We start from the raw sequence: 27,781 nt of genomic DNA, 5'->3' as shown, positions 1-27,781 counted from the left end.
TTTTTTTTTATTTTTTTTTTTTGTTGAGACAGAGTCTCACTTTGCTGCCCAGGCTAGAGTGAGTGCCGTGGCGTCAGCTTAGCTCACAGCAACCTCAGACTCCTGGGCTCAAGCGATCCTACTGCCTCAGCCTCCCGAGTAGCTGGGACTACAGGCATGCGCCACTATGCCCGGCTAATTTTTTCTATATATAGATTTTTAGTTGTCCATATAATGTCTTTCTATTTTTAGTAGAGACGGGGTCTCGCTCAGGCTGGTCTCGAACTCCTGACCTTGAGCGATCCACCCGCCTCGGCCTCCCAGAGTGCTAGGATTACAGGCGTGAGCCACCGCGCCCGGCCGTAAAAATTTCTTAAGAAAAAAATCCGTAAAGGTAGCGTCTCTTCTCTACCACATCCTTTTGTGATCTGTGTCTTCAGGACAAAAATAAACACCCTTTCTCTTGAACATGATGTTTCCCTACTTATTTATTTATTTGTTTGAGAAAATTGTCATCCAAAGCACTTCAATCAAATCTCCTTTGTATTTACCCTCCCTGATGTCTGCTCAGTCAGGTGACACACATAGCACTGTAAATTGCTCATAACCGAAGAATCAGAGCCCTTACTGTAGGTTATTTTCTTTTATCCACTTCTTAGTGCTTTCAAAATCCTGGCATTGATGGCGACAGAGGTGAACTTTTTCTTTCTCAGCTTTGGGATAAAATATGCTTTGCCTAAAGCACACTCTGAGTGTTTTTCTTTGTACCTTCAAGATGGAAAGAGTGAGCTGAAAACAGACTGACAGACCCACACGGGCATGTTCTTGGCTTACATGGGAGCGAGCTGGTGCCTTACTGATATTGCTGACAGAACTGTCATCCTTCTAACGCATGGGTTGGGGAAGGTTCTAGCTTCCTCTAGGAATGGATCCACAAAGTTAGAACAAGTTTGTGAAACAGTGAGTCTGTTTCCATGGTCACAATGGACAAGGTCTTCTCTGACTTGTCTCTTGCTCTCAATCTGCATTACTCCAATGTCTGATCACGTCTTCCTTGGAAATGCATCTTAGATCCAGTCTTTTTTCTGCACTTCTAAGCTTTATTCTGGTCAAGAGTCTTAGTTACCTCATGACTGAATAACTAGAATGGCTTCCCTCTGTCTCCATTTTACCAAATTAGAAAAGTCTGTCTGTTTCCCTTTTCTAATTCGTCTTGGACACTTCAAGAGAATACTCCAAAAATATGACTTCCCACTCCTGCTCCAGGGTATGCAATGGCCTTCCACTATCTATCATATTGAATCCTCTGCCTTGCTTTTAAAGTTTCTCCTGGTAGAGAGGGCTCACCACTTCAGCTCAAGATTAAGGTCCAAAATCTCAGGCTCCATTCTTAACCTCGTCAAATCCTGTCTCTGTGTCTTTGGGAATTTCACTTTACCTCTTTGAAACACAACTTTTATAATACATTTACAAAATTAAGGGTGTACTAGATATATTGGGGTCTATCTACCTAGTCCACGATGATCTTCTTCTCCCAAAAGTGTAGTATTCCTTTCTCCTCACTCCCCTCCTCTCCTCCATTTCCTTCTTGATTTCCTCCCCCATTCCTTCCTTTTCTCTACATTTTTATTTGATAAAATATTTCCAGGGCATAAAGAATTTACGTGACTTATAAACTTGAGTCACATACAGTCTATCTTCCCATTTCATACCTATAAACTCTGTTTTAAAAGGAATCACGTAGTGTGTATTTCAAAATAGCAAAAATAGAAGATTTTAAATGTTCTCACCACAAGGACATGATAAGTATCTGAGGTGATGAATATGTCAATTAGCCTAATTTCATCATTCCACAATGTATACATGTATGGCAACATCACATTATTCCCCATAAATATATACAATTATCATTTTTTAATTAAAAAGAAATTAAAACTTAGAAATAAAAAGGAATCATGCCCTCCAAGCAAGGTTTAGAGATCAAAGACTTCCATTCAGAAGTGCTGCTCAGTGGAGGGAGAGAGAGGACTCAGTAGAAGCATCAGGACTGTGCTAAAGCCTGGGACAAAGCAAAGCAGAAGGGTGCCGAATGTTGAAGATAAAACAAGCCATGTTCATCAGGGAAGAGAGCAGTCCTCCCGGCATCACCACTACACATGCTAGGGTATGTGGCTTAAGTCTGTAGCTGTAGGGATCTTGTTTAGCTATTTGGAGGTATTTTTTAAAGGTATCACTAAGGTATGATGTAATTATTCAGGAGCTCTTGAAGTTTTCTTTAAGTTTTTAATGGAACATTCCTAAGGAAAAGGGCTGGGAAAAAGTTTAGCCTGGGTGGCATCAGAGAACAGAAATGTAGTCAAATATCCAAATCATAATCTTTAGACTGTGGAATTATTTTTAAAAGTATAAAGATCTGTTTTCCATAGGATTAATAAGTCTATTTTGTGACCTTTATCCTCCCTGCTTTGTTTCTCTTGCATTCTTCCTTATCCTGGGAAATGGATGCTCCCTCTTTCTAGTTGTTCGGGTTTATGACCCTATAGCCATCTTTGGCGCTATTTTCCCTCACACCATATGTTCAGTTTGTCAGCAATCTTCTTGTCTCTACCTCCAAAATACGCCCAGAATCTGACCCCTTCTCATCACCTTCACTCTTATCACCTACATGTGCTATGTCATCTCCTCTCCAATGCGTTATTTTGATAGCCTCCTAAATGGTCTTCCTGCTTGTGTTTTGACCTCCTTTAGTGCACAGTAATTTTGTTAAAGCTTAAATCACTTCCCTCCAATAGTGTCACATCTCACCCTGAAGAAAAGCTGGTATTCTTATGTAATAAGGGTCTACTGGCCCTTTATTACATGCAACCTTCTTTGTTACTCTCTGACCTTACCTTACACTCTGCCCTCTCCACTCATTCATTCCAGTGTTTAAGTTCTTTGCTACTCCTCATACATGCAAGATGTGTTCCTGTCTCTGAATCATTGCCCTTGCTCTTCCATCTCCTGAAACACTCTTCCCCTAATAGAAGTGCATGTAGTTCAGTCCTTCACCAACTTTGGGACTTTACTCAATTGGTTCCTTCTCAGATGGGCTTCCTGGCCAATGTATTTACCATGTCTAACCCTCCCTATTCCCTTTCACTCTTCTATTATTTTTTAGTAGCATACATTACCATCTAGCATATCATATGTCTTACCTATTTTTCATGTTCATTTTCAGTCATCTGCTATAGAATATAAGTTCTGTGAGAGCTTATCATCTCTTCCTGTAGTCTGTTTTGTTCTCTGATGTATTTCCAGCATAGAGAGCAGTATCTGGCACATGGTAGGCAATCAGTATTTGTTGAATGAATGAATGAATGAATGACTGAAAACCAATCTTTGCTGTTTTCTTTCCTAGGAAATGACATTCAATAACCTGAGGAATTTTAAGTCCATTGCTGCCTCAGATTTGCAGGGTCCAAATTTGGACTTAGATAAGGAAAGCTGGGACTTATCATACACTTACATTTGAAGTGACCTTAACTCCACAGTCTTGCCACTAGCTGTAGTGGTGCCGATGAAATGTCAGTTGCTAACAGACCTAAAGACTAGGAAACTGTGGATGACTAATGAGCTCAGTTAACCTCTGCTCTTCCTTCTGGGGCAGGGTCTAGAGGGCAAACTGTCAATAAATAGACACTGGGTCCTCTAGCTTGTTCCTGCTGCCACTTAATTATAATGAGCCAGAAGACAGAGGCTGGCAAGAGAAACAGGATTTTCACCACTAACATGGGATTCCTAGAATCACAAATGACAAAGCTGTAAAGGGTCTCGGGAAGCAATAAGCTGGGAAGGTCTGTTTTGTGCTGCTATAACAGAATACCTGGAACTGAGTAATTTGTAAAAAAACGGGGATTTATTTCTTACAGTTTTAGAGGCTAGAAAGTCCACAATTAAGTGGTCCACATATAGCGGGGGCTTTCATACTTCCTCATCTCATGGGGGAAGGTGAAAAGGTGAATGCATGCAACAGAGAGAGAGAGAGAGAGAGCGCGCGCGCGCGCGCGGGCATGCACGAGTGTGTGAACACGCAGGTTTCGAACTTATTTTGATAAAAAACTCTACTCCTGCAGTAATGCAATAACAAACACATTCCCATTATAACATTCATTTATTCATGAGGGCAAAGCCCTCGTAACCTAAACACCTCCCATTAGGCCCACCTCCCAACACTATTGCATTGGAGATTCAGTTTCCAACACATGAACTTTGGGGAACACAGTCAGACCACAGAAAAAGAACAGTGAACAAGACACGCAGCTGGTTCCAACATTGAATGGTTGAATGATCTAACTCATAGTCATTTCCAGGACTCAAGTTTTCCTTCTGTTCGATGGGGATGGAGATGACTGGGGATCATTGTATTCAAGTCTGTTACTTTATAGGGAAGTAAGCTGAGGCTCAAAGATGTTAAATTATTGTGGGTTGTACAATAATAGACTCTTGGTACTAAAACTACAACCCAGCTCTTCTCACTCCCAATCCTGGGCTCATTCCTTGTCCTTGGGCATATTCTCAGGACGTGGAAGTGAAGGTTGCAGAGATGGCCTGCAGGCCTCCTGCCAAGAAAGCATCCCTCCAATATCTCTGAATCACCAAACAGAAAGATTATCTACTTCTATTAAGCTGGTAGAGAAAGGTGGGCAACCAAGGATGGGTTTAGAAAAACTTAGCGGAAGGAAGGGGAACCATTTGGGAAAGGCAGAGAATAATGATCCTGGATGCAAAAAGAGTCCTGAGTGGTAAAATAATTAGAATATCTGAGCATAGAAAAGGGTAGAGATAAGAAATAGCAAGAAAAGTGCACTATGGAGAAGGAGGAATAGGAAATGGAAAGGCACAAGTATATACATGGAAATTTGCTGTATTCATTAAAAACTGATATTTGATAACATCCTTTCTTTCTTCCTTCTGAAATACCCTGCTTCTTTCTCAGTGACCACTACCACAATACACACACACACACACACACCCCTTTTCATCTTCTCTTATCTAAATTACTCAAGGCACAGATCTACTGATATCCACACTGTGAAGCTTTCCTTCTCCGATACACAGTGTCATCTTTTCAATGCTGCCTCTGGTACCTGCCCCCTTTGAATTCACAGAGACTTGCATATCTCTTTTGGAACTTTTGATTTGTATGTGACTTATTCTTGAAGTCAGATCAGTGTCTAGTCAGTCTTTCTGTGCTTCACAGTGATTACCTCACTGCCCTCAATAAACAATTGTTGAATGAATTAGTGAATGAATGGAAGATTTTTTTAAGGTAATAAAGACAAAATTGTGAGCATTTCTAATACATACTACACACACACACACACACACACACACACACAAATAGAGCAATGCTGAGAAAATGGCTTGAAAAATACTGTACTACCTAAGAAAGTTACACCGTGTACGAAATAAAGGACCACAATATCGAGGATAAAGACAGAAGAGTAACAGGAACCTAAACCCTAGAGTGAGCTGGGGCTTGGGGAAAAATGTTAAGGCTTACAAAAATTTTTCATGTATATTCAGGTTACGAAGAAAAACACGGGATGATCAGCCTCCTGCTACTTTAGCACTCACAGATGACAAGAGAGCACTAGAGTATCTACCTTCTATTTGACTTGTACCTTTTAACCAATGAGAATTGTCAAGGAAAGTGTTGAATAATCTTTATTATATTAAAGATGAGTTCAATATATGAGAGGAATGAGGATGGAAACAGCTAGCTGCTTTAAATGAGAATCTACTTCAGACACAGATGAGTGGTATCTCAAAGCTCTGGAAAAATCTGGCTAAGTGAACAGAAACTCCTTAATCTTTGAAGAATTATGTAGAATAGAAATGAGATCAAAAGACTTAAGAGTAATATATAATGGCCCAAGTTTTCAGAAAGGTGAAAAACAGATTCTAGAAACTTTAGACCAGAAAACTTAGCATCCATCCTATTAATAATTTCTTCACAATCCTAATTTCACATTCTCAGATGATGGTTAAAGCATATGGAGCATCTAGATCATTTATGTATTTCCTTGTTCTTTCCAGTTTTCTGTTTCAAATCCATCTCAAACTTATGTCCTAAACTGTACTTTTGTCTTCACTCCCTCTTCTCTCCTGCCAATCTGCACCTCACACAATCCAGCAAATGACATTTGATTGATTGATCACACCAGAATAGGTGTTATCTTTGCAACTGGCCTCTTCCTCATGCCTCACACCATCTGTTATTAACATGATGACCCTGAACCATCTCAGTCACCCTGCTCCCACGGCCAGGCCAGGTAGCCTGATTTCTATTTGGTTCCTAGTCAGGAGGGACTGCTAAGTAGCCTACCTATGGAATGACTTCTGTGTGCTCTGAACTCCAAAGAACTCTGCTCTTCAGGACTAGAATAGTCAATAATCAGAATCACTTGTGTATTTCTGATTCCAATAGAATGATCAGAACCCCCTACGTGCAGGGCTCAGCGGAGGCATGCAATCCATCCTCACTGATGGGAGCTCCAAATCCAGAGATGGCTGGACCTTTCTGTGCACAAGGCAGAGAAATGACACCAGGTCAGGATTCCTGGTCATTCTGAAGGTGAGGGCATGGTACAGTGTCCTGTACTGACTGGGACCTCACAGTTTCCAGACACTAACTGAACATTTTCAGTGTTGTGGGACTATGTTTTCACATATAAATTATACATAAATTTAAACATGAGGTAACAGTATTTCAAAAAGCCCTTATGGTATTCCCATAAATACCTTTAAATTCTCCATAATATGATCTGACAGACTGTACTAAGGCCAAACTTCAGGAAACAGAGAAAGAAAGAAAACCTAGATATTTTTAAATGTTTAAGTTCAGAAGATTGGAACAGTTTATAATTTCAAGTTTTCAAGGGGAAAAATGTTTTTTCTATTTCTCCATTTCCTTAAAATTATATTATTTTGTTTTAAACTCTTTTTAAAGCTATATTGTAAAGTCTCTTCCTCATCTGACCATGATGTCTTGAAATGGTTAGGAGAAATGTCTTGAGGTCTTGCTTTCTGGGTTCAAATCCTGGCTGTACCACTTAGGCAAGGTACTTGATCACTTCCTGCCTCAGTTGTTTTACCTGAGAATGAGGATTATAGAGGGGCCTGCCCTGAGGGGTTGCTAGCAGGAGGAAAGGAGATGATACTGTGAGCACTCAGAGTTGTGCCTGCCGCGCAGTACGTACTCCATACGTGTGAGCCCAATCACTTGTCTGTGTTGTTATCATGGCTGGAGTCTCAGCTCTGCTCTCATTTTGCTATCTGTCCTTGGGGAAGTCACTTAATCTTAGTTTCCTCAATGGCCAGGAGGGCCTGGACTCTCTGATCATTCCGAGTTCTGGGCCCGATTATCTGGTGAATAGAGAACACTCTGGCCTTCCTGCTGCTCTCAGGATAGCCACCTTGTCAGGCCAGAGAAGCTCAATTGAATTTAGTTCAATCCAATCCAATTCAGTTCAACTCATCAATTCCATTAAGTACAAGTCATTAATTTCATTTATTCAAAAATATCTCCTGAGGTTTAAGACCTGCACAACACTTGCAGACCTGCGGTCTTACAAATCTGAATGCCTTCTGTAGCTTCACATCTTTCTTAGTGGAGAGAAAGTAAGGAAGACTCTATCCCCTTAGGGGTTTAAGGGGCTTTTCCTTTAAACAATCTTGAGGAAAACAACATCTAGCCAGTTGCTGGGAAATGTACTTTTGATGTCTAAATGGTTCTAATTATTCCCTACTCCAGGGGGAAGTTCTTAAAGGCCGGCAAACCTTCCCTGGAGGCTGCAGCAGACAAACTACTCAACTGAGGTGAGAACAGGAGGTTGGCTGTCATCACAGAGTTCAAACTGCAGCAAAATAAACAAAGGCCCAATTATAATTCCAGGGAAGTAAATGGGCTTTTCTATTTAGTCAAAAGGAATTGATTTCCCCTGGAGTGTCACTTACACCATAATGATTATTGGAAGGAAGACAACTTAAGAGTGAGTGACACAAAAATAAAATGAGATGGGCTGCAGATCAGTAGCCATAGACTGCTCGCCTTAAAGGCAGAGTTAGAAAAAATCCAATAATGTGGAGGCAAGATATTTAAAACATTTTCTTATTTTTTTAATACCCATTCTTTTATTCTCTTTTTTTCCCTTGCTTTAAAAAAGGTGAGTTGAAGACCCACAAACAAAATGGTAAACTTAAATTAATTCTGGGAAAAGTTGTCTATATCTAATTGAGGCCTATTTGCTTTTACATGTAAAAGACTAAATTAACCCAATGTGTAAGTAAGTTTCTCTGAAGGAATTATTTATTTCAGAAGCATGTGGCTTCAGACTCAAAGATCTTCTAGGCATAGTGTGAGCTTAGCCAGTCCCTACTCCAGGCAACTGAAACAAATAAATGAATAAAAATTAATTCTATGCTAAAAGGCATTTGTATTTCTCAACTGAAAACTAAAGCAGGGTCTAATAATTTGTTCTACATTCAGTCATAGAGATTTTTAAAGTCATTTATTGTACCACACTAAATTTCTCTGAACTACACTTTAGTTCTTTATACCCAAACCTCCACAAATTATTAAAAGAAAACTGCACTATTTTTTGCTGGATTATCTTGAATTTAAAGATCTGGAGCAGAAATGCTTTGACTTCCCTTACCTCCACCCAAGTGTTGTACTTGGCACATTTCTAGAAATAAAATTGATAATTCAGAGGTAATACTGTTTCCTTCAGGACTGAAAACTATTTCTTGGATTTGATGTTGTTTGACTAGCTCTCCAGGTATTCTTTCTAGCTACTATGCATTTTTCCTCACTATTGTATATTTAAATCTTTTTTATACCCAGTACATGTCTTACTTTTTTGAGGAAGTACCTCATCCTATGTTTATCCTGATGCAGTTACCTCTTCTTTTAAAGCACTTATGCAGAACTCAAGTGTTGTTCTGCCCATTCTATCCTTACGTTAACACATGATAACTTGAAAAGTCTTATTCTCTTTCTGTGTCTGTGCATATACGTATGTCTATTCTCTTTAGTTGTGATAAAAAGGTCTAAATGTCAGGGCTTCATCCTTAGCTCTTATATCCCAACAAATGGCTGTACACACTCTAAGTGTTCAATAAAGATGTGTTGCCTGTAGTTACACATCACAGATGATGTACTGCTTTGTTTAGAGTCTCAATGATCTGCTGTGAAAATGTTGAACTCAGGACTTTGACGTCACTTTTGGCTTGTTTTCCATTTGGTATAACTGCATGCTCTCTGTTGTTGAATTTACTTCAGTCAAATGGTCAGGACTGTAAATACTCAGGGAGAAGGTCATTTTGTCTCTGTCCTACCCAGGAAAAAATAGTTTGTTCCTTTCCTTTAATCTAACAAACCAAAGCAGCCCTGAAAAGCATCCTTTCAGTTGTGATTCTATTTCCACGTGTTTTGCTCATCATATCACAGTGTTTAAGAAATCGTTATGCCTGCCAAAAAGAGCAGTTATTGGCCTTATTTTGTAGGTGATAGAGCCATTACCATTCACCAGACCAGTATTTAGGACATGTGCACTGAATTATTTAAAACTAATAATGAACATGGAAAACATTAAAGTAAAAAATGGGATGAATAACTTCATTGTGATGACATATTTCCTCCTGGCTTGCCCAACTGTTCTCTTTTGTTCAAGGGCATACCAAGAACTTCAGAGATGATAATTCTGGGTACTTGACTGCTTTGCTGCTTTTAGCCACAACTCACTCACTCTCTGCTTTGCTTGCTCAAGAAGATAGTGGTGGGATTGACTTCCAGCTTGACAGTGGAAGTAGCTCTGCTGTTTTGTTCTATGGTAAAACTGATCAGAATTACAAAAAAAAAAAAAAAGAAAAAAAAAACCCACCAAACTATTCAGAGCCTCTGGAAATGTTTCTAAGGGCAAAAGAATAAAGAAGCAAACATCAATTCTAGAAAATTTATGAAAATCCAGTAGAAAAGAGTCTATGGTATTTGAACCAAGGCCACCAAGTCTCCCTCCACCACCCCCTGCCCTCCAGACTGCTGGAGTAAAGAACCAGAGTTCCTCTCCCCGAGCTCCTAACTGTAGAACTTTCTTCCCAGCAAAAGAAGGACTCCAGCATTTCTCATCTCACCCCCAGCTGCCTATTGCTGAGGCTAAGTCCTGGGCAACTGTAGTTGAGAATTAGGGGCTCCCTTCTGCCCAAGTCACACTTGTGCAAGAAAGGCTCTACCTTGAGCATGGCCTGCTAAGAATACTGAGTCACTGACAGCTCTTGCCCCAGTTCATGAGGCAGTGGTTCCATGTCAGGAGAGTCAAGCTAAGATCTGTGGCTACTACCTCCTTTCCACTGAGTGCTTAGCTTCTAGAGTCTTGGTTTTAGAGAGAAGCTTGCCATCCTCAGCTCCAGAGCCCTGGCTCAGAGATTTTGCCTCAGAGGAGAAACAGGCTATAAAACAGACTATTGGCCCTTTTCCCTAAAAGGACTGAATAGAACATGGAGAAGTTTAAGCCTTAAGAGTACGCTCAAGAAAAGTAGAGGTTGTGGTGAAAGGCACATGTGAGACTCATGGAGTTAATGAAGTTCTAATGTAGGTCAGCTAGATGGAGCTGGGGAAATCAGACAGCTGGAAGGAGTCCTCTGGGGGTCACAACAAATATTAAACACAAATATCAGAAATGATTTCTTTAGGGGAGCCACAATTTGTTTGAATTAATTTGCAGAGAGATTTATGTCCCAGAGGATTGTTTAGACAATAGCACTGTCTGCTTGCAATTAGTGATGTTTAACAGCTCTGTGTGGTCAGGGAGACAGTGGAAGAGAGCCCCACCAGTACCGTCACCATCTCAGGGCATATCCAAAGCTGTGCCTCCTTTAGGAGCAACATCAGAGTCTTTCACTAAAATAACCCAGCAGGTCACTAAATCAATAAAACAAATAAATAAAATTAATGAGCCATGAAGGAGGAAACCAATACTCAGGAAAACTATATTATCTAAAATGTCAAGTTTCCAGCAAAAATTCACAAGGCATGAAAGAAAAAGGAAAACATGCTCCATACATGAGAAAGAAAGCAGGAAACAGAAAGTGCCTATAAGAATGATCAGATGTCATATTTAGCAAAAAATATTTCAAAGTAGCCATTATAAATGTTTTTATAAGCAAAGGAAAGCATTAAAGACACAAAGGAAGGTATTATGACAATATTGCATCAGATAATGAATATCAATAAAGAATTAAAAATAGAAATTCTTGAGTTGTACCCTACAATATCTGACACTTTAAAAAAAAATCACTGAATCACTAGAGAGCCATCATAAATTTGAAACTGCAGAAGAAAGAATTAGCAAACTTGTAGATCAATAGAGATTATGGAAGCCAAAGAAGAAGAGAGGAAAAAATGAAGAAAAATGAAGAGAGCCTCAGAGAAATGTAGGACAAAATTAAGTACACCAATATATGCATAATGGGAGTAATAAAAAAGAGAGAAGGAAAAAAATAAATAATGGCTGAAAACTTCCCCAAATTATTGAAAAATAATATGCCACACCTCTAGGAAGCTCAATAAACTCCAGTATGATATACACCAAGAAAACCATAGACAGACACATCCTAGTGAAAACGTTGAAGGTCAAAGACAAGAAGAAACTCTTGAGTGTAACAGGAGAAAAATGACTCATTACTTATAAGGAAACCCAATATCATTATCAGCTCACTTTTCATCAGAAATATTGCAGGTCAGAGGCAATGGATAACATATTTAAAGTGTTGAAAGAAAAAAAAAACACAAAATAAAACAAACAAAAACCTCACAAACCCTGTCAACCAAGAAAACTATATCCAGAAAAGCTATCTTTTAAACTTGAAGGCAAAAATAAGGATTTTCCAAGAAAAACATAAACTGACAAAATTTGTTGCTCACAGACTTGCCTTATAAGAAATACTAGAGGAAATTCTTCAGGCTGAAGCAATGACCTCTAATGGTAATTTGAATCTACACAAAGAAAGAGCACCAGTAAAGGCAATTATGTAACCTTAAAGACTCTATAAATGCATATTTTTCTTCTTTTTTCCCTTACCTGATAGGAAACAGAGCAATACAGGTGTAACAGTATCTCTCTCCTCCTCCCTCTCTCTCTCTCTTTCTCTAATTAATCTATCAAAAAACCAAAGCTGATTCTCATGAGATAATGTGTATATGATAAACCTTAGAGAAATCACCTAAAAAAAGCCCCGACACACCATAATGAAAAATCATTAAAAAAATTAAAAAGGAACATTAGAAAATATTTACTTAATGAAAAAGAAAGTAATAAAGGAGAAATAAAGAAACAAAAATACGTGAGACATAAAGAAAGCATATACAAATCAAATGGCAGATGTAAATCCAACTATATCAATAAAACATTAAATATGAAATGATTCAACAATCCAATCATAAGGCAGAAATTTTAAAACTCAATAAAAAACATGATTCAAGTATATATTCTCTAAATGAGATTGGAAGTAAAAGAATTCAAAGTGGTATATCATGAAAATAACAACCACAGGAAAGCTAGAGTGGTTATACTAGCAGCAAACAAAAAAGACTTTAAGGAAAAATATATTAATGGAGATAAAGAGGGGCATTTTATAAGGATAAAAGGATCCATCCATCAGAAATATAAAACAATTATATATGCAACAGAGCACCAAAATAAGTGAAGCAACAACTGATAGAAATTAAAGGAGAAATAGATAACAAAATTTGAAGACTGCAATAAACATTTTTATTAATGGATACAACAACTAGACAGAATATCAACAAGGATATAAAATACTTGAACAACATTATAAACCAACCAGACCTAACAAACATGTTTGTTTAAAATACCCAACAATAACTGATACCCATTCTTCTTAAGTTTACATGTAACATTCTCCAGGACAGATTATATGTTAAGGCCATTAAAAAAAAAAACCCTCATAATTTTGATAGGATAGAAATAATACAAAGTATGTTCGCCAACTACAATAGAATGAAATCAGAAATCAACAGTAGGAAAAAATTTGGAAACTCACAAATATGTCAAAATTAACCCACACATTACTAAATAACCAATGGATAATAAATATAATAAATAAAAAGGAAAACAGAAAATACTTTGAGATGAATGAAAATCAAGACACAACTTACCAAACTTATGGGATAAGCTAAGGCAATCCTTATAGAAAAATTTATAGCTGTAAATACCTATATTAAAAAATAAGAAAGATCTCAAATCAATAACCTAACCTTCCACCATAAAACACTGGAAAAAGAAGAGCAAACTAAATCTAATGCAAGCAGCAAGAAGGAAATAATAAAGATTACAGTTGACCCTTGAACAATATAAAGGTTAGGGTCATCAACTCCCCATGCAGTAAAAAATTCATGTGTAACTTTTGATTCTCCCTAAAGTTAACTACCAATAGCCTCCTGTTGATCAAAAGCCTTACTGATAACATAAATAGTTGATTAACACATATTTTGTATATGTATTATATACTGTATTCTTATAATAAAGTAAGCTAGAAAAAAGAAAATGTTATTAAGAAAATCTTAAGGAAGAGAAAATATATTTAGTGTTCATTAATGTATCATGATGAAGTTCTTTATCCTCATATCTTCACATTTATTAGGCTTAGGAGGAGGAGGAAGAGGAAGTGGAGAGGTTGGTCTTGCTGTTTCGAGTGGCATAGGCAGAAGAAAATCCACATATAAGTGGACCCACATACTTCAATCCTGTGTTGTTCTAGTTTCAATAGTATAGAAGAAATTAATGAAATAAAGATTAGAAAAAGAAGGAAAAAACATGAAACCAAAAGCTGGTTCTTTGAAAAGATTAAAAAATTTGACAAACTTTAGCTAGAATGACCAAGAAGAAAAGATAGGAAACTCAAATTAGTAAAATCAGAAATGAAAGAGAAGACGTTACACCTCTGACTACAGAAATAAAAAATATTTTAAAGGAACATTATGAATAAATGCATACTAACAAATTAGATAGCCTGGATAAATTGGGGAAATTTCAAGAAAGACACAAACTACTGAAAATGACAAGAAGAAATATATATCCATTTCAAATGAAGATACTGAATTAGTAATCAAAATACCACTCACAAAGAAAATACCAGATCCAGATGGCTTCATTGCTGAATTCTACTGAACACTTAATGAAAGATAAATACCAATTATTCACAAACTGTTCCCAAAAACAGAAGATGAGGGACACTTTTGACCTCATTCTATGAGGCCAGTGTTATTCTGATACAAAAACTAGACCAAAATATCAACCTTCAAGGTTCATCCACGTTGTAACATGTATTAGTACTCCATTCTTTTTATGGTGAAGAAAATACTCCATTTTATGGATATACCACATTTTGTTTATCCATTCATATGTTGATGGATGTTTGGGTTGTTTCTACCTTTAGACTGTTATGAATAATTCTGTTTTTAAAAATCTGTATACAAGTTTTAGTCTTGACACATGTTTTCAGTTTTCTTGGTATATACCTAGGAGTGTAATAGTTGGGTCGTATGTTAACTCTTTGTTCAATCCTTTAGGGGATCACCAGACTGTTTTCCAAAGTGGCTGAACCATTTTATATTCCCATAAACAGTATATGAAGTTTCCTATTTCTTCACATCCTTCTCAACACTTAGTAACTGTCTAGAGGTGGGGTTGGGGGGGTAGGAAGGTACACTAACAAACACATTCAAATTGTAGTAAGTTTATGATAAAAGGGTCATATGTGAGAGCAATGGGGTATGTTACCACAGTGGAATGGTCAAGAAAGACCTCTCTAAGGAGATGGCATTTGGGTAGAGACTGAAAAGATGAAAAGCTGTGTAAAGAGGAGAGAGAAAAACAGTCTGGACAGGAAGAAAAATAAGTGAAAAGACATGAGGTGGGAAAGAACTTGGAGTCCTCATAGTCATGGCAAAGCTCCACCAGGACAGGGATTTTGTCTGTTTTGCTCACTAGACCTCTGGCACCGTGAGCAGTGCCTGTCATAGTAGGTAATCATAAGATGTGGGTAGAATAAATTTTATCTCAAGTGCGAGTCTATGTTATTGCCATATTCTTTTCAAATGCCTCTAGCTGCTGCATGGGGGATGGACTGTAGTAGGTTCAAGTGAAACCAGGGGACGGAAACAGGGGCAGGGGGAAGTTTGCAGTAGCCCAGGTGTGCGGTGATGGTGGTTTGAGCTAGGGTGGTGGTAGGGGAGATAACGGATAAGTAGAGACTTTGGAGCTATATTTTAGGGGTCAATTCCCAGCACCTATTGATGGATTGGATCTGGAGGTGAAGGTTTGGAGATATATGCATTTATACAGATGGTGAAGACTGAGAGAAGAGATTCTGTGGGGCTTGAGGGAGGGCAATTAAGTGTATTATTTTCTACTTACTGGTTTTGAGATGCTTATAATGGATCCAAAGAGAGAAGTCAAGGTTTTAGTTGGGTATTACATGTCTGGGGCTACATGAAGTGGTCAGGCATGGAACGTACATTCTGAATGTTAGTTATTTCTACAGCCATGGGACTGGAGGAGTTCACCACACAGGAGAGTACAGATGCATGAGAGAAGGGAGTTCAGAATGAAGCATGGAAAGAAAAACTAGTGTGGCATCACTGAAGCTGGAACACAAGAGGAAAGTATTTCAATCACTCGGGTGGTCTGCTGTGTGGAGTGTTCCTGAGAAGTGTGTAACATGTAAACAGAGAAGTGATCATTGGATCTGTCACCTGAATTGAGGTCATTCATCTTATATTCAAACTTTTATGTTTTTTATTTAAAAATAATATAACCATAGTATAAAACATACTGAAAATAAAGAGAAATTTATTGGTACCTTTGACAAGAAGAATTTTCAGTGGAACCATGGAGACAGAGCCAGATAGAGTGGGTCGAATAATGAATGGGGATTCCTGGGTGGAAATGGCATATTAAACACACAACTATTTGTTTCTTCCTGAAACCTCACTGAGAAGACAGTAAGGAGATTTGTTGTTTAAAGGCATAAAGCAATAAGGAAAGAAGAAAAAGAACAAGAAAAGTTTAGGATTATAAAGAAGATGGATGAATGTGGTTCTGGAACTAGTATTACCAGCATCTCCTGGGAGCTGGTTAGAAATGTAGACTCTCAGGCCCCACCCCAAACTTATTGAACCGGAATCTGTTTCACAATATATCCCTCTGCTCTGCATGCACATTGGAGTTTGAGAAGTGTAACTTGGCAGACTCCAGAAAATGAAATCCTAAGCCAAAGTGATTTACACTGCACCATTCTTAAAACACTCAGGAATTGGAGGCACTGGGTATCTCTGGGAGTGGACCAGGGACTGGAAATACGGTGGGGTGGATAAAATATTGGTGGAAAGTTTATTTAAGAGGCAGTCAGACTTCCCACTCAGAGCAGTCAGGTGAGTGCCTCTACCTACCTGAGCAAAATACCAAAGATTTATTCTTTAGAGAGACTAAAAGAGAGTTTCTGAACTTGAGAATGTCAGATACCCTTAGGACTGCTGGATGCTGAGACCCCCAGCCCTTGTCCACCACCAGAATGCTGGCAGTTAGAGCTTCACCCTCCAGCTAGGAGTTTGGAAGAAACTTCTTTATGAAATTCACCCAGCCCAAGAGTCTAGACCTAAAGATTTTGATGTTGCAATTTTCCAATTTAATGGCCCACTTATTTATTTTACTGAAATTCCTATACTTTCTGTTGCTGCTCTTCTTCCTCCTTCCTCAGTCTTACCGTAGAGATCTGCTTCCAGACCTACTTTGTAATTTTCCTATCTATCATAACTGTTTGTTCTCTTTCTACTTGTGTCTGGTATTTGTTTTGGGGAACTGGATGCCATTCTAAGACTATGTGTTCTTACTGAAGGAGTTCAGCAGATTTTTATAATCAGGGGCATGATAAGCAATTTTGCTACTGTATGCAGGATTCCACATGACTTCTTTGCTGTTCATCATAATTCTTATATTTTCTTTGTTACCTTTTCACTTCATTTTCTATCTTAAAAGTGTTTCTTGTTGCATTTTCTGCTGCCCATCGTCCCCAATATATTTACTTACAGAAATGCTACATTGCTTGCCCACAAAACACACACCAATTAAATGAAGGTTTCTTCCCTTCCTGCCCCGACCAGAAATTAGCTTTGGTGGGCACATGGCAGTGGCAAGGCTGTAGGGCTAACTGCTGATACCTGCTCAGGCTATGATCTGGTGATGGAGAGTGAGCATTCTCTCGCATTTGTTTTTTCATTCAAAAGCTAACACAACCATGCGGAATTGTTTGAAATTTAGAAGAAAGGGAAATTACTCATAAGTTTAAGAGCATTCAATAATTCCTTATGAGGGTTCCCTTATGCCAAAGCAGAAATTTTTAAGATGTGTCATTTTCAGAGGTCTCTGGTTAAGGGTAGCTCTGTGTGATTACCAGATGTCAGAGGTTATGCCCAGCTGGTTTGGGGGAAGCTGGCATACACAATCCATTGACAGGGAAAGTTTACCCAATAGATATATAATAGTATTTATGAACACAAGCAGCTTTAGGGAAAAGTGAAGTTGCCAAAGAGAGCAGCACAGCCTAAGTTTCTCCTTTTGGTCCTGTTTTTCATCTTCTGTGTCAACCTCACTTATCCAAACTCAACAGATCCAGTCCCTTGTATTTTTACAATTTGAAAACTTCTAGTTAAATATTTGGACACCTGCCAGTTAAACCCCGTCATTAATTTGCTGGTGTTCATTTGTCATTCTATTTTATTTCAGGTCTGTTTCTCCTTATAAAATAAAGCAAGTACTTGCTAGCTTTTAAACAATGGGGGTATTTTGGAAGTGGCCCTGCACAGCTCCTGAAATCTCTCTAATGTGGTCAGAGGAAGATGGAGATGGGACAGGCAGATGCCCATCTTAACATCAACTTTCTCCTGGCATCAGGCATGCAGTCATCCACTTCTTTCAGATTGCACTAAGCAACATGCAATTAATTGTCAAATTAGTGGTTTTGACAATGACAATTCTGGGTTCCAAGAGGAATTTTGATTGTTGTGGGCCAGAGTGAGGAAGAACATTATTGTATCACCTGTTTGATGTTCTTCTTTTTTAGCAACTCCATGAGGACAGGGCCTTGCCTCTCCTACTGACTGTTTTCTCCTAAGTGCCTGGTATAGTGCCGTGAACATTTACAATCAATAAATATTTGGTGTTAAAGGAAAACTTCATGAAATATGAGCCTCTTTACCTGGTCACAAAGGTTATCTTAATATTGGGGTAGAATATATTCAGGTTGAAGAAAATGATACTAATACTCTAATAGTTTAGGGAATAGAAAATAGTATGTAGAGCATAAGCTTGAGAGGATGGAAGAGGAGAGAGGAGATTGAGAATTACTTTCAGGCCAAAACATAGAGGACCTTAATGCCAAACTTGTAATTTTGGACTTTTGTCCTGAATCTTGGCATTGGAGCCCACAGAGGTATTAAACTAGGCAAGAGCTCAGAGCAGGAAACTTGGAGGGAAGGGGAGGAAGGCTCAGAGACCAATTTGGAGGCTATTACAGTGAGGTGATGAGAAAAGCACACGTACAGGTAACTCTGTCTTCTAGGAATGTGATCCTATCTTATGAACCAAAATTTAGAAGACTTTCTTAGAGGAGACTAAATATTTTAAATTGAGGCCACTCCAGAACCTTCCATATAAGGGGCCTTTCTTTCTCATGTCTTTATTCCAAGAGGATTCAGGAGGAATGCAATGCTTAGTGACCTGTTTTGTAGATATAGTTTACCTTCGTTTATTTAGTTAAAAAATCATTGCTGGAGCTGGGATCCCTCACAAACTCCTTGAGTGAGGTTTAAACCCCCTCACTCAACTGAAAATAACAAGATAAAGGTGTTTGTGTGAGGGTTTTCCATGCTACATTTCAAAATAACAGACCTGTCTATGAAGCCCTAGGGAAACAGCCTCGTTCCCTATGTCCCACAACCGAGATCAGCACGGTTTAAGAATTACGCAGCTGCTGGAAATCTGAGACCCAGAAAATGCCTATTGGTTTTGAGAAGCTTGGTACCTTGAGATGCTTGTAAAATCAAGCATTTTAGAATTGAAAGAGCCTCAGAATTATTTTACCTCAATCTTTCATCAATCTTCTGATGCATTTTCCCTCTGATATCCTCAATTTGTTGATCTGTTTCATTGAAACTTAAACATTTAGGGTCCCTATTTCTTAGAGGTTTTCATCAAGGTTGGAATTAGAGAGATACAAACATGGGGTCATGCTGTACATTCTCCGTGATTTCTGACACAGGATTCTATGATGACTCTACATTGGCTCTTGCTGAGAAGGGTCTGGGAGAAGAGATAAAAGAGAGTGGACTCAAGTCACTCCAAAGACTAAAAATATAATTGAGTTCAAGTCCATGGCAAGGGTTTGACGCCTTTATGTGAACATTTTTTGCATATCTCTTGAAGATTTTCAGATCAGCCAGCATATTCTGTATGAAAGAACAAGGTAGTGGCATGTTCAGGTCAGAGATACAAAACATGGTCTGAGATACTGCAGGCAGAGGTCAGATTAAGAACAAACAACCAAATCTCATTATAATCAGATCCTAGGCAATTAAAAATAATTACTCTCTTTCCCAGCTGACCTTGTGGGATATGTAAGCTAGAATCTAGTCTAAATAAAGCTAAATTGGAGAGTCTAAATCTAAGAGCCTAAAAAAAAGTGTTAGTTCAATCAACTACAGTTACTAGATAACACAATTAGTGGCTTTGGAGAAGGATAATCAAAAGTTAAATAAATTTCCCATTTGCTGCCAAGATGTCTTGCTTCTGAAGCTTAGGCTTCTTTAGTGGAGGACATGGGTGAGGAAGGGGAGCATGCACCTTTAGGTAAACAAGGGGATTTTATCATCACCGAGCAAGTACAATTCTGCACCATCAAACCCCTACTCTTCAATTGCTGATAATGACTCTGTAAATTATAGCTCTTAGCCAATTCTCAGGGTAGAGTTCATCTTCTACTTTAAAGGATTCTTTCTCTGAAATGTAATTTCCACTTTTTCTCCTTCAAGGTACTGCATTCTATAGCTGTTCCTTTAGTCGTTTTTCTGATTCCTCTGCAGGGAATTATAAACCTCCCTTTCCCCCAGCCCAATTAAATTCCAAATGTTGAGCATAGACATATCATTTCTCACTAAAGTAGGTGTAGGATTCTGTCAAGAAAAAAGGATTATGTATGCATTAGCATGAACAATGTGATGTTGTTTCTTTCAAAGAAGTATCTAAACAAGGCAGTAGGAGTCTCCGAACATGGGCACCCAGGGCAATTTGCACAGTGGGGTGTTTGGTTTTGATAACTAAACAGAACAATCAGAGTATATCTGGGGAATGTGGAAACCTAACATTCAGGGTTTACGATCTGACCCTAATACACAAAAATTAGATTTCTTTGTACATTTCTGTCTGGCTTAAAGTGATTTTGTTTAGGCAATTTCTTTCATCTTTTCAATATTTTTGTTAGGTATAGAGAGGTAGGTATTATTACTGAGGTCAAGAGAATTGAGTGATGTGCCTAGAGTATAGAATATTGAACTTTTAATTTAGGAGACCTTGTTTCTAGTCTATGTGCCTTTCTTTCTGAATAAATGAATGGTTTCTGGAATGACATACAGGCATTTTCTTAAAACAAACACATTAAAAAAATAAGGAAAATAAGAAAACTATCAAATCCTATAGTAGTTCACTGCAGGAGAAAACAATAATCATATTTTACAAGAATCTTTCCTTCAATATGGAGGAGCAGAGCAAATAAAGAGGTGTAATTCCTCCTGATTTATTGAATCATTTGTTCTACACATAATCAAGGGTCCAGAACACACATTGTATTGAACCAGACACAATAAAGAGTACAAAGGAAATTTTCACTGCAGTTGAAGAAATAAGACACACATGAAAAATTAAATGCAAAGCAAGATTAAGCATGAAATGAACTGCACAATGGTTCAGATGAAGGCAGGATTGAATAAAGATGGAGTGGTTAAGGGAGGCCTTCATGAAAGAGGCAACCTTTGAGCAAGATTATGATAAGTAGGTTGGATTTCAAGAGAGAGAAGAAACTGAGAATAGTGTAAGCAAGAGGCATGACACAAAGATACAGAGAGGTAGAGATGTGCAAACTGTGCTTGAGAACACGTCCGTATGAGCCTTGTGGACAAGGCTGCTGCTGGAGAATAGTGAGAGGTGAGGCCAGAAAGATGAGCTTTTGAAAGATTCTGAACTGGGAAATCATAACATGGCGGCAGTGGTGTTTTATGGAGGAAGTAGAATGATGGTGTGCAGGCTGGTTTGGAGAAAAGAGGGATTGGTAGGAAGGAGATAAATTAGAAAGTAATTATTTTAATATAATCTAGGCCTTAAATGGTCAGGGCCCAAGCAAAGATGACATCCATAAAAAGAAAGAATTACTGTTAGCAGCAGTATGAAAGGGTTGTAATTGAAAACTGATCAGACATGGGTGATCGGGAAAGTTTGAAACCTACATGCTGAGGAGAATTACAACATGAACGTTCAACAAATGAGGAAGTTAGGAGTGGTTTTAGTAGTTTTATAATCCATTGTTATATCTTTTCTTTCTTCACCTCAGAGCAAGTAATGCCTAATTACCTCATGGTTACTTATAATCTATACTTCAGAACCATCTCCTTCATGAGAACACAGCGCATTCTTAAATGGCCACTTCTCAGACACAAAGCAGTAAACTGCTTCCCCGCCCAAGGGTCTATCTCTAGCTGTTATTGAGCACTGAACTGGGATTCAAGAGGTCTGGGCTGTGGTTCAGACTTCAGAAGGGATTTGTTCTGGTGGCTGGGGTTGGACAGACCAGCCTTTGATCAGCCTTGCCCAAAATGTGTTCTGTGGAATGTTAATCCCCAGAGATGCTCTTAGAGAAAACGTTCCACAATTAAACATGTTTGCAAACAACAACAATTCTTGGAGATCACAGAAGTAATTGGCATAGCCAAGGCTTCCCTTTTTGTATACAACACCGATACATCCCTCAAAACCAAAGACCCATTAAGGACAGACTAAACTAGACATACTTTAAAACTCCTAATTAAATAATAACTGATAGTTATGGGATATGGAAAATGATCTAGACCAAGACAACAAAATAAGGATTATAACGGGAAGAAAGAAAATAGAAAAAAGATAACTAGATAATTAAAAGTGCTAGTCAAATTAAAAGAAAAAAGATATAACTAGATAATTAAAAGTGCTAGTGAAATGAGATTGCAAGGAGATATGGGAACTTGCTGTGAGGAGGGGGTTTGACACAGGCAGTCTACAATATAATCCCAGAACAAGTCTCCTAAACCGAGGACGACCATCAGTGGATCTTTCCCCTGTTTACTGTTGTGGTCATCTGACCCTGCTGAAGCAAAAGATCATGGTATCCATACTGTTGCTTAGACTTAAGACTTCAGATTTAGAATGAGTGTTTGTATTCTTCTTAGGAATTCTAACTCTAGGAAGAACAAAGCAAGATCAAAGGGACCTTCCTAGATTCACTGACTGCCCCCAGGTGAAGCTGAGTTTCTCGGATAAGTCAGAAATCAAAATTCCTTTGACTATGGCCAGAAGGAACCTGCTCCCTGAGTTCCTGGCAAATAGTGACAGCCTTAAGGAATACATTTTCTTAGAAAGTAAGTGCATCGAGATTAAGTGCTACAGCCACTGGGAGGAGAAGATTATTCTTAAACAAGCAGGAGACTGTAAACTATCTCAGAATTATAAAGATCTTTTAATCAATTTTCCAAATCATTCTCATACTCTTCACTAATTTGATCCCCCTGAAGGCCCTCTGTGGGGAGTGGTTTTTGCCTAGTATTTCACAGATGAGAACAACATCATCATCATTAATAGCAACAAAAACGTGAGAGACATTGTGCTAAGGGTTTTCCCTGCATTGTCTCGTTTAATCCCAATAGCAACTCTTCCAGTTAGGTACACATTGTAATTTCCATTATCCAGCCTAGGGCCCAGGTAACATAGCTAAAATTTAAGGGCACAGCCTGGTTTTAAACTCAGGTCTCTCGGAGTCTAGACCTTATACCAGCTCTGACTTGTCAGAACTAGTTAAAGGCTGACCTGTGAATACTACCTCAGAACTGCCCCAGTTCCTTACCTGCTTACCAAGTTTAGTACTTTCTCCGTGGAGCCATGTTGTCTCAGGCTGCTTCAACCCCACTTAAGCTGGTAACACCGAACCCACTCTCTCAGCTATAGTCAAAACCAGAAGTGGACACTGCACAAGCTGTGGGGCAAATCTGCCCCCTGTTTTTTCCATGGCCCATGAACTAAAAATATTTTTCACCGCTTTACATGATTGAAAAAAAAAATCAAAAGAATATTTTTTGTGACATGAAAATATATGAAAGTCAAATTTCAGTGTCCATAAATAAAGTTTTGTTGGAACACATCCATGTTTATTCATTTAGGTTTTATCTGTGACTACTTTGCTGCTACTATGATACAGATAAGTAGTTGCAAAAAGAGACTATAGAATCCACAAAGCTGACCCCCCCCCCCCCCAGAAGAGGAAAGGAAAGGAGTCAGAAGATGTTCATTGCACACAACATGCAGAGAAGATATAAAAGACTCAAATTGGATCCCAGCTCTGCCACCCAGGAGCTGCAGGAACGACTCTGCCTAAGTTGTTCAACTCCTCTGTGCTTCAGTTTGCCTCATTTGAAAAATAGAGCAATAATATCAAACTTGCAGTCTTACTGTGAAGTTTTAATGAAGTAGTACGTATACAGCATAAAGCAAATAGTAGGAGTCCTTTAGTAAAAGGAATCCAGCTGCCCGTCGATGGTGATTCTGTGTCCTTTTAGTGGACACGTGCAGATCAGCATGTGCAGATCACAGGGAGTTAGCAATCTCTGGGGACAGCTGGCAGATATATGAAATGAAATGAAACTGCTGCAAGGTGGATGGAATCACAGGATAAAAATCCAAAAATGTAGTCCCCTCTCCCCCAGGTAAGCCTGAGTAACAATGAAGTTTTGACATGTTTTATAAATAAAACAATTGCAGTCCATGAAGCCCAGCTATTCATTCCATCCACCTACACCTGATGTGATCATTATTAAAGTCAATACCCAAACTTGGGAGACTGCAAGGGGAATTAGAAATACTTAGTTGAACAGGCTATTTCATCTCTTTTCTGCCAATGTTCTGAGATAACCCTGATTCAATCCTTTTAAGGAAGCAAAAATAAAGAAAATTGCTTTTTCATTCTAACAGAATGTCTGGGTTCTAGTTCACTTGACATTTTCTCTGCTTTTCAGTGATTAGCACACTCAACTAAAAAAGATCCTCAAATAATTTTCCTTTTTTATTTAACAGCCAGATAAACATTTCTCCTCTTTTCCTCAATACACCTTGCCAGGAAGACGGTCAACTCTAGGATGCTCCAACTCAAGCTCTGTGAGTGGGTGTGCAAAGAAAAGAATCTTCTCAAGATTCTTTAGTCCCCAAAGCTCTCAGATAACCATACTTCTTCCTCAGGTGGCAGAAACTGCCAATAACTGGCAAGCACTTTCTTTCCTCTTAGTTTTATATGACTTTGTCCTCCATTAAACACATCTAAGTAAGGAGTTGACCCAGAGCTGGCCTTTGTCAAGAATGTGAAAGTTTGTTTCTGGGGCTCTAATACACTCTCTCTCACAATCTCTTTCCATAATATCTCAACGTCGTATACTCTCTTTCCTCTGTTCCAAAATACTCTTGGCCAGAGATGGTTTTAGTCATTTATACCTCAGTATGGTTTAAAATAAAATCATACTCTGGCTCCTCCTGCACTATTTCATACACACATACTCCCTGGGGGTTTGAGATATGAGGGTGAACTTTCTTTCTTTCATTCGTTTGTTCTTTTTTTCTTATTCTCCTTAGGCTCCCTCCCTCCCTTCCTTCCTTCCCTCGTTTTCTTTCTTTCTTTCCTTCTTCTCTCTCTACCTCCCTCTTTTTCTTTTTTCCCTGTATTTTTCTAAGCAGCATGAAAAAAACTCTTCTGGTAAAGAGATTTCAAAAAGCAGAGAGCTTAGTGTGGAAGAAAGTTTTGGGAGTAGAGGAGTGTCATCTTAAAATTAGACCCTGTTTGGGGCTATCTGCTTTAGCAAGTGCATACTGCTTCCTGGTCTACAGGGAAGCATTGGAAGAGGTGGAGTAGGTCCAGGAGAGGTAGAAATTGGCAGTGTTGGGGAGTGGGGAAGGAGTTCTCCATCTTACAGTGTTCAGGACAATTCAACCAAGCAGGTTACATTAAAATTGCTTCAGAAGTGATGAACCTGAAGCTCAGAGGGGTTAACTAATTGTTCAAAGTCACTGAGGAGCACACGGCTTCTTTAAAGGAGCTCAGGCACGTTGGCGTTCTCCTGTGCTCATACTGACCTAATAAACCAGACTGCCTTTGTGCACAGGCTCATTCTTCAGCATAATCAGGACTAACTGTCTTATCTGAGGCAGTGGAGCCAAAACACAGAGCTGGCCAGTTATTTTCCCTGTCTCTGCAGCTGCCTCTGGAAAAGACCTGAAGACTTGAGTTGTCAAGGGGAAATGTAGCGAGCAGAACCAATCAAGCCTGCAAGTCTGCAACTCATCCGTGAGTGAAAATCTGAGACGCAACACCAACATGTTCAAGTGTCAATGGGGCAATTGAACTGAAAAAATGACCAGCTTTTGCAATAAAATAAAAGTCATCAATAGCTTGAGGGGACAAAAGTTGAAACAGGGCTCCACCCAGAATAGTGGCTTCTGTTTAAAATCCTTGGAATAAAAGCAATAAGGGTATCTACAATTTCTGAGTCACAAACTTGCCAGTTTTTAGGGGAAGTCATAACTGGAAAATTAAACAGACCTGCCTCACTGTTGTTCTAATACATCAGACACAGGGATGCCGGGGGGTGGAAAGCTGTAGACTGTGAATCAAAAGGCCTGATTTCTAGTTTTGGCTCAGCCTCAAATCACTGTGGGAGTTTGGGCAATTCTCTTTCCTCTTCCAACACCATATTCCTAATTTGTAAAATGAAGAGATAGAGTGAGATGGTGTCTAAGTTCTTTGTCCGATGTTAGGAGTCTATCTACTTCCTGTTAGAATAAATAGCTAAAGTTGGAATCCCATTTTCCCAGCTATGTCAAAGATTATCCTATATTTCTCTCTCCCTCCTTCCTTCCTTTTTCTTTCTTTATACCCCTTCCCCTCTCTTCCACCTCCCTTTTTCCCCAAAAAGCAGAATCTCAGCTCTGAAATTATTGGCTGGTGGCTTCAAAGCTACAAAGACTCTGACATTCTTTAACTCAGTGTCCTCAGGAGACACAAATCGTGTATTCTGGTTACATCAAAGCCACCTTTCTGCCTCTAATTCTACGTATCCTAAGTTTCTACTTTGCCTTCATTTTACTCTTCTGCTTCCAATAAAGAGATTATGAAACCCCAAAGGACATGTGTTGAAATGATTAAAAACTCTTTCCTTTGCCTGTAGACTCGGGTTTCTACACTGCCCTTCCCCAGCAAATGCTGATACAAACTCTCACCCTTAAGATACTTGGAAAGCCACAGGCAGGAGCGTTGGGCTGGGAGAGTTTATTGTTTTATTCAAGACTTCGGTCAAGGCAGAAATATTTCAGCTCAACAGATATCAGCCTAATGTGAAAATAATAATAGCACTCAATGCACAAATGCCGGCCACGCAGCTATTCCCGCTCCGTCTGATACTCACAGTTCAACCGCATTCCTGGGGAGGTCGGGGGGAATCTCTGTCACCTTGCTCTCTTGGCAGAGAAAAACCCTGTTAGAGCAGTGACAGATCCGATGATGACATCCTGAGCCCATGCTCAGGAATGCTAACAAAGAGACCAGGAGCAAGTCCATGCTTATGTATCCATCCACTTGCTTTCTTCCTGCATTTGCAGAGAAAAACCTCCGCAGATTTCAGAGGCTCCACGCAGTGCCCTTGAGAACTGGTAGGGTCACGTGACCCACCCAGGGATGCTTTTTATTTATTTATTTTGGTCATTTCCAGTAGAATCGTGAAAACCCCTGTGTGCCAGCAGTGATTCTGGGGCTAGATAAGCTACTCCCTTATCCTTTGACATTGGGTTTCTTAGACCCTGACCCAAGTAAGGCAGCAAATACAACCTTGATACACCTCTGGAATAGTTTGTGTTATTTCACTGCAGAAGTGTCCCTGCTGGTCACCAGTCTCTTCCCAGCAGTGTGATATGATCGACTTTCTCCAAAAAAGACAACCCAGAATATGACACATATCTAAGGTAGCACTAAGTGAAGGGCTGGGACCTAATCTTCAGTTTTTAGCATCCACTTCTTCCTCCAACCCATCTGATATAAAATCAGACCTTCTGGGTTGCAGTCATTGATCCTTTTTCTTGCTGTAATTAATAACCAAAAATGACATTACTCAGAAACAGGTAGGTGGGTTAGCAAGCCCCAGGCAGATCTCCGTAGGTGGGAGACACTTCTGACAGGGGTATCTGCAGAGATAATTGACTGATTTGATGACCGAAGGAATGGGCAATCTTTCCAGTGAAGGCTTAGTAAATGCCAGCACGTCCACCCCCTCATGCATATCCGCTCTGGCTTCTCTCATTTCCAGGCTCTGAAGACTGCCCTTGCCTCTTGGCAGTTGGCACAAGTGAAT

At 39.0% G+C, this 27,781-nt stretch overlaps 1 protein-coding gene across 2 annotated transcripts in view; it reads right to left on the bottom strand.

Moving 5' to 3' along the window:
• Positions 1 to 27,083, bottom strand: part of FSHR (follicle stimulating hormone receptor) — a 167,614-nt gene extending 140,531 nt beyond the window's left edge. For both annotated transcript variants that reach the window (XM_069494448.1, XM_069494449.1), the window contains exon 1: positions 26,843 to 27,083. In XM_069494448.1, the coding sequence (XP_069350549.1) occupies positions 26,843 to 26,994 (152 nt within the window). In that variant the 5' untranslated portion in view covers positions 26,995 to 27,083. The remainder of the gene's footprint in view (positions 1 to 26,842) is intronic.
• Positions 27,084 to 27,781: the final 698 nt, after the last annotated feature.

Source organism: Eulemur rufifrons, chromosome 19 (genome assembly GCF_041146395.1).
Source record: "Eulemur rufifrons isolate Redbay chromosome 19, OSU_ERuf_1, whole genome shotgun sequence".
Taxonomy (NCBI): Eukaryota; Metazoa; Chordata; class Mammalia; order Primates; family Lemuridae; genus Eulemur; species Eulemur rufifrons.
The sequence above is the reverse complement of the archived record's forward strand: the minus strand, read 5'-3'. Positions and strand labels throughout refer to the sequence as shown.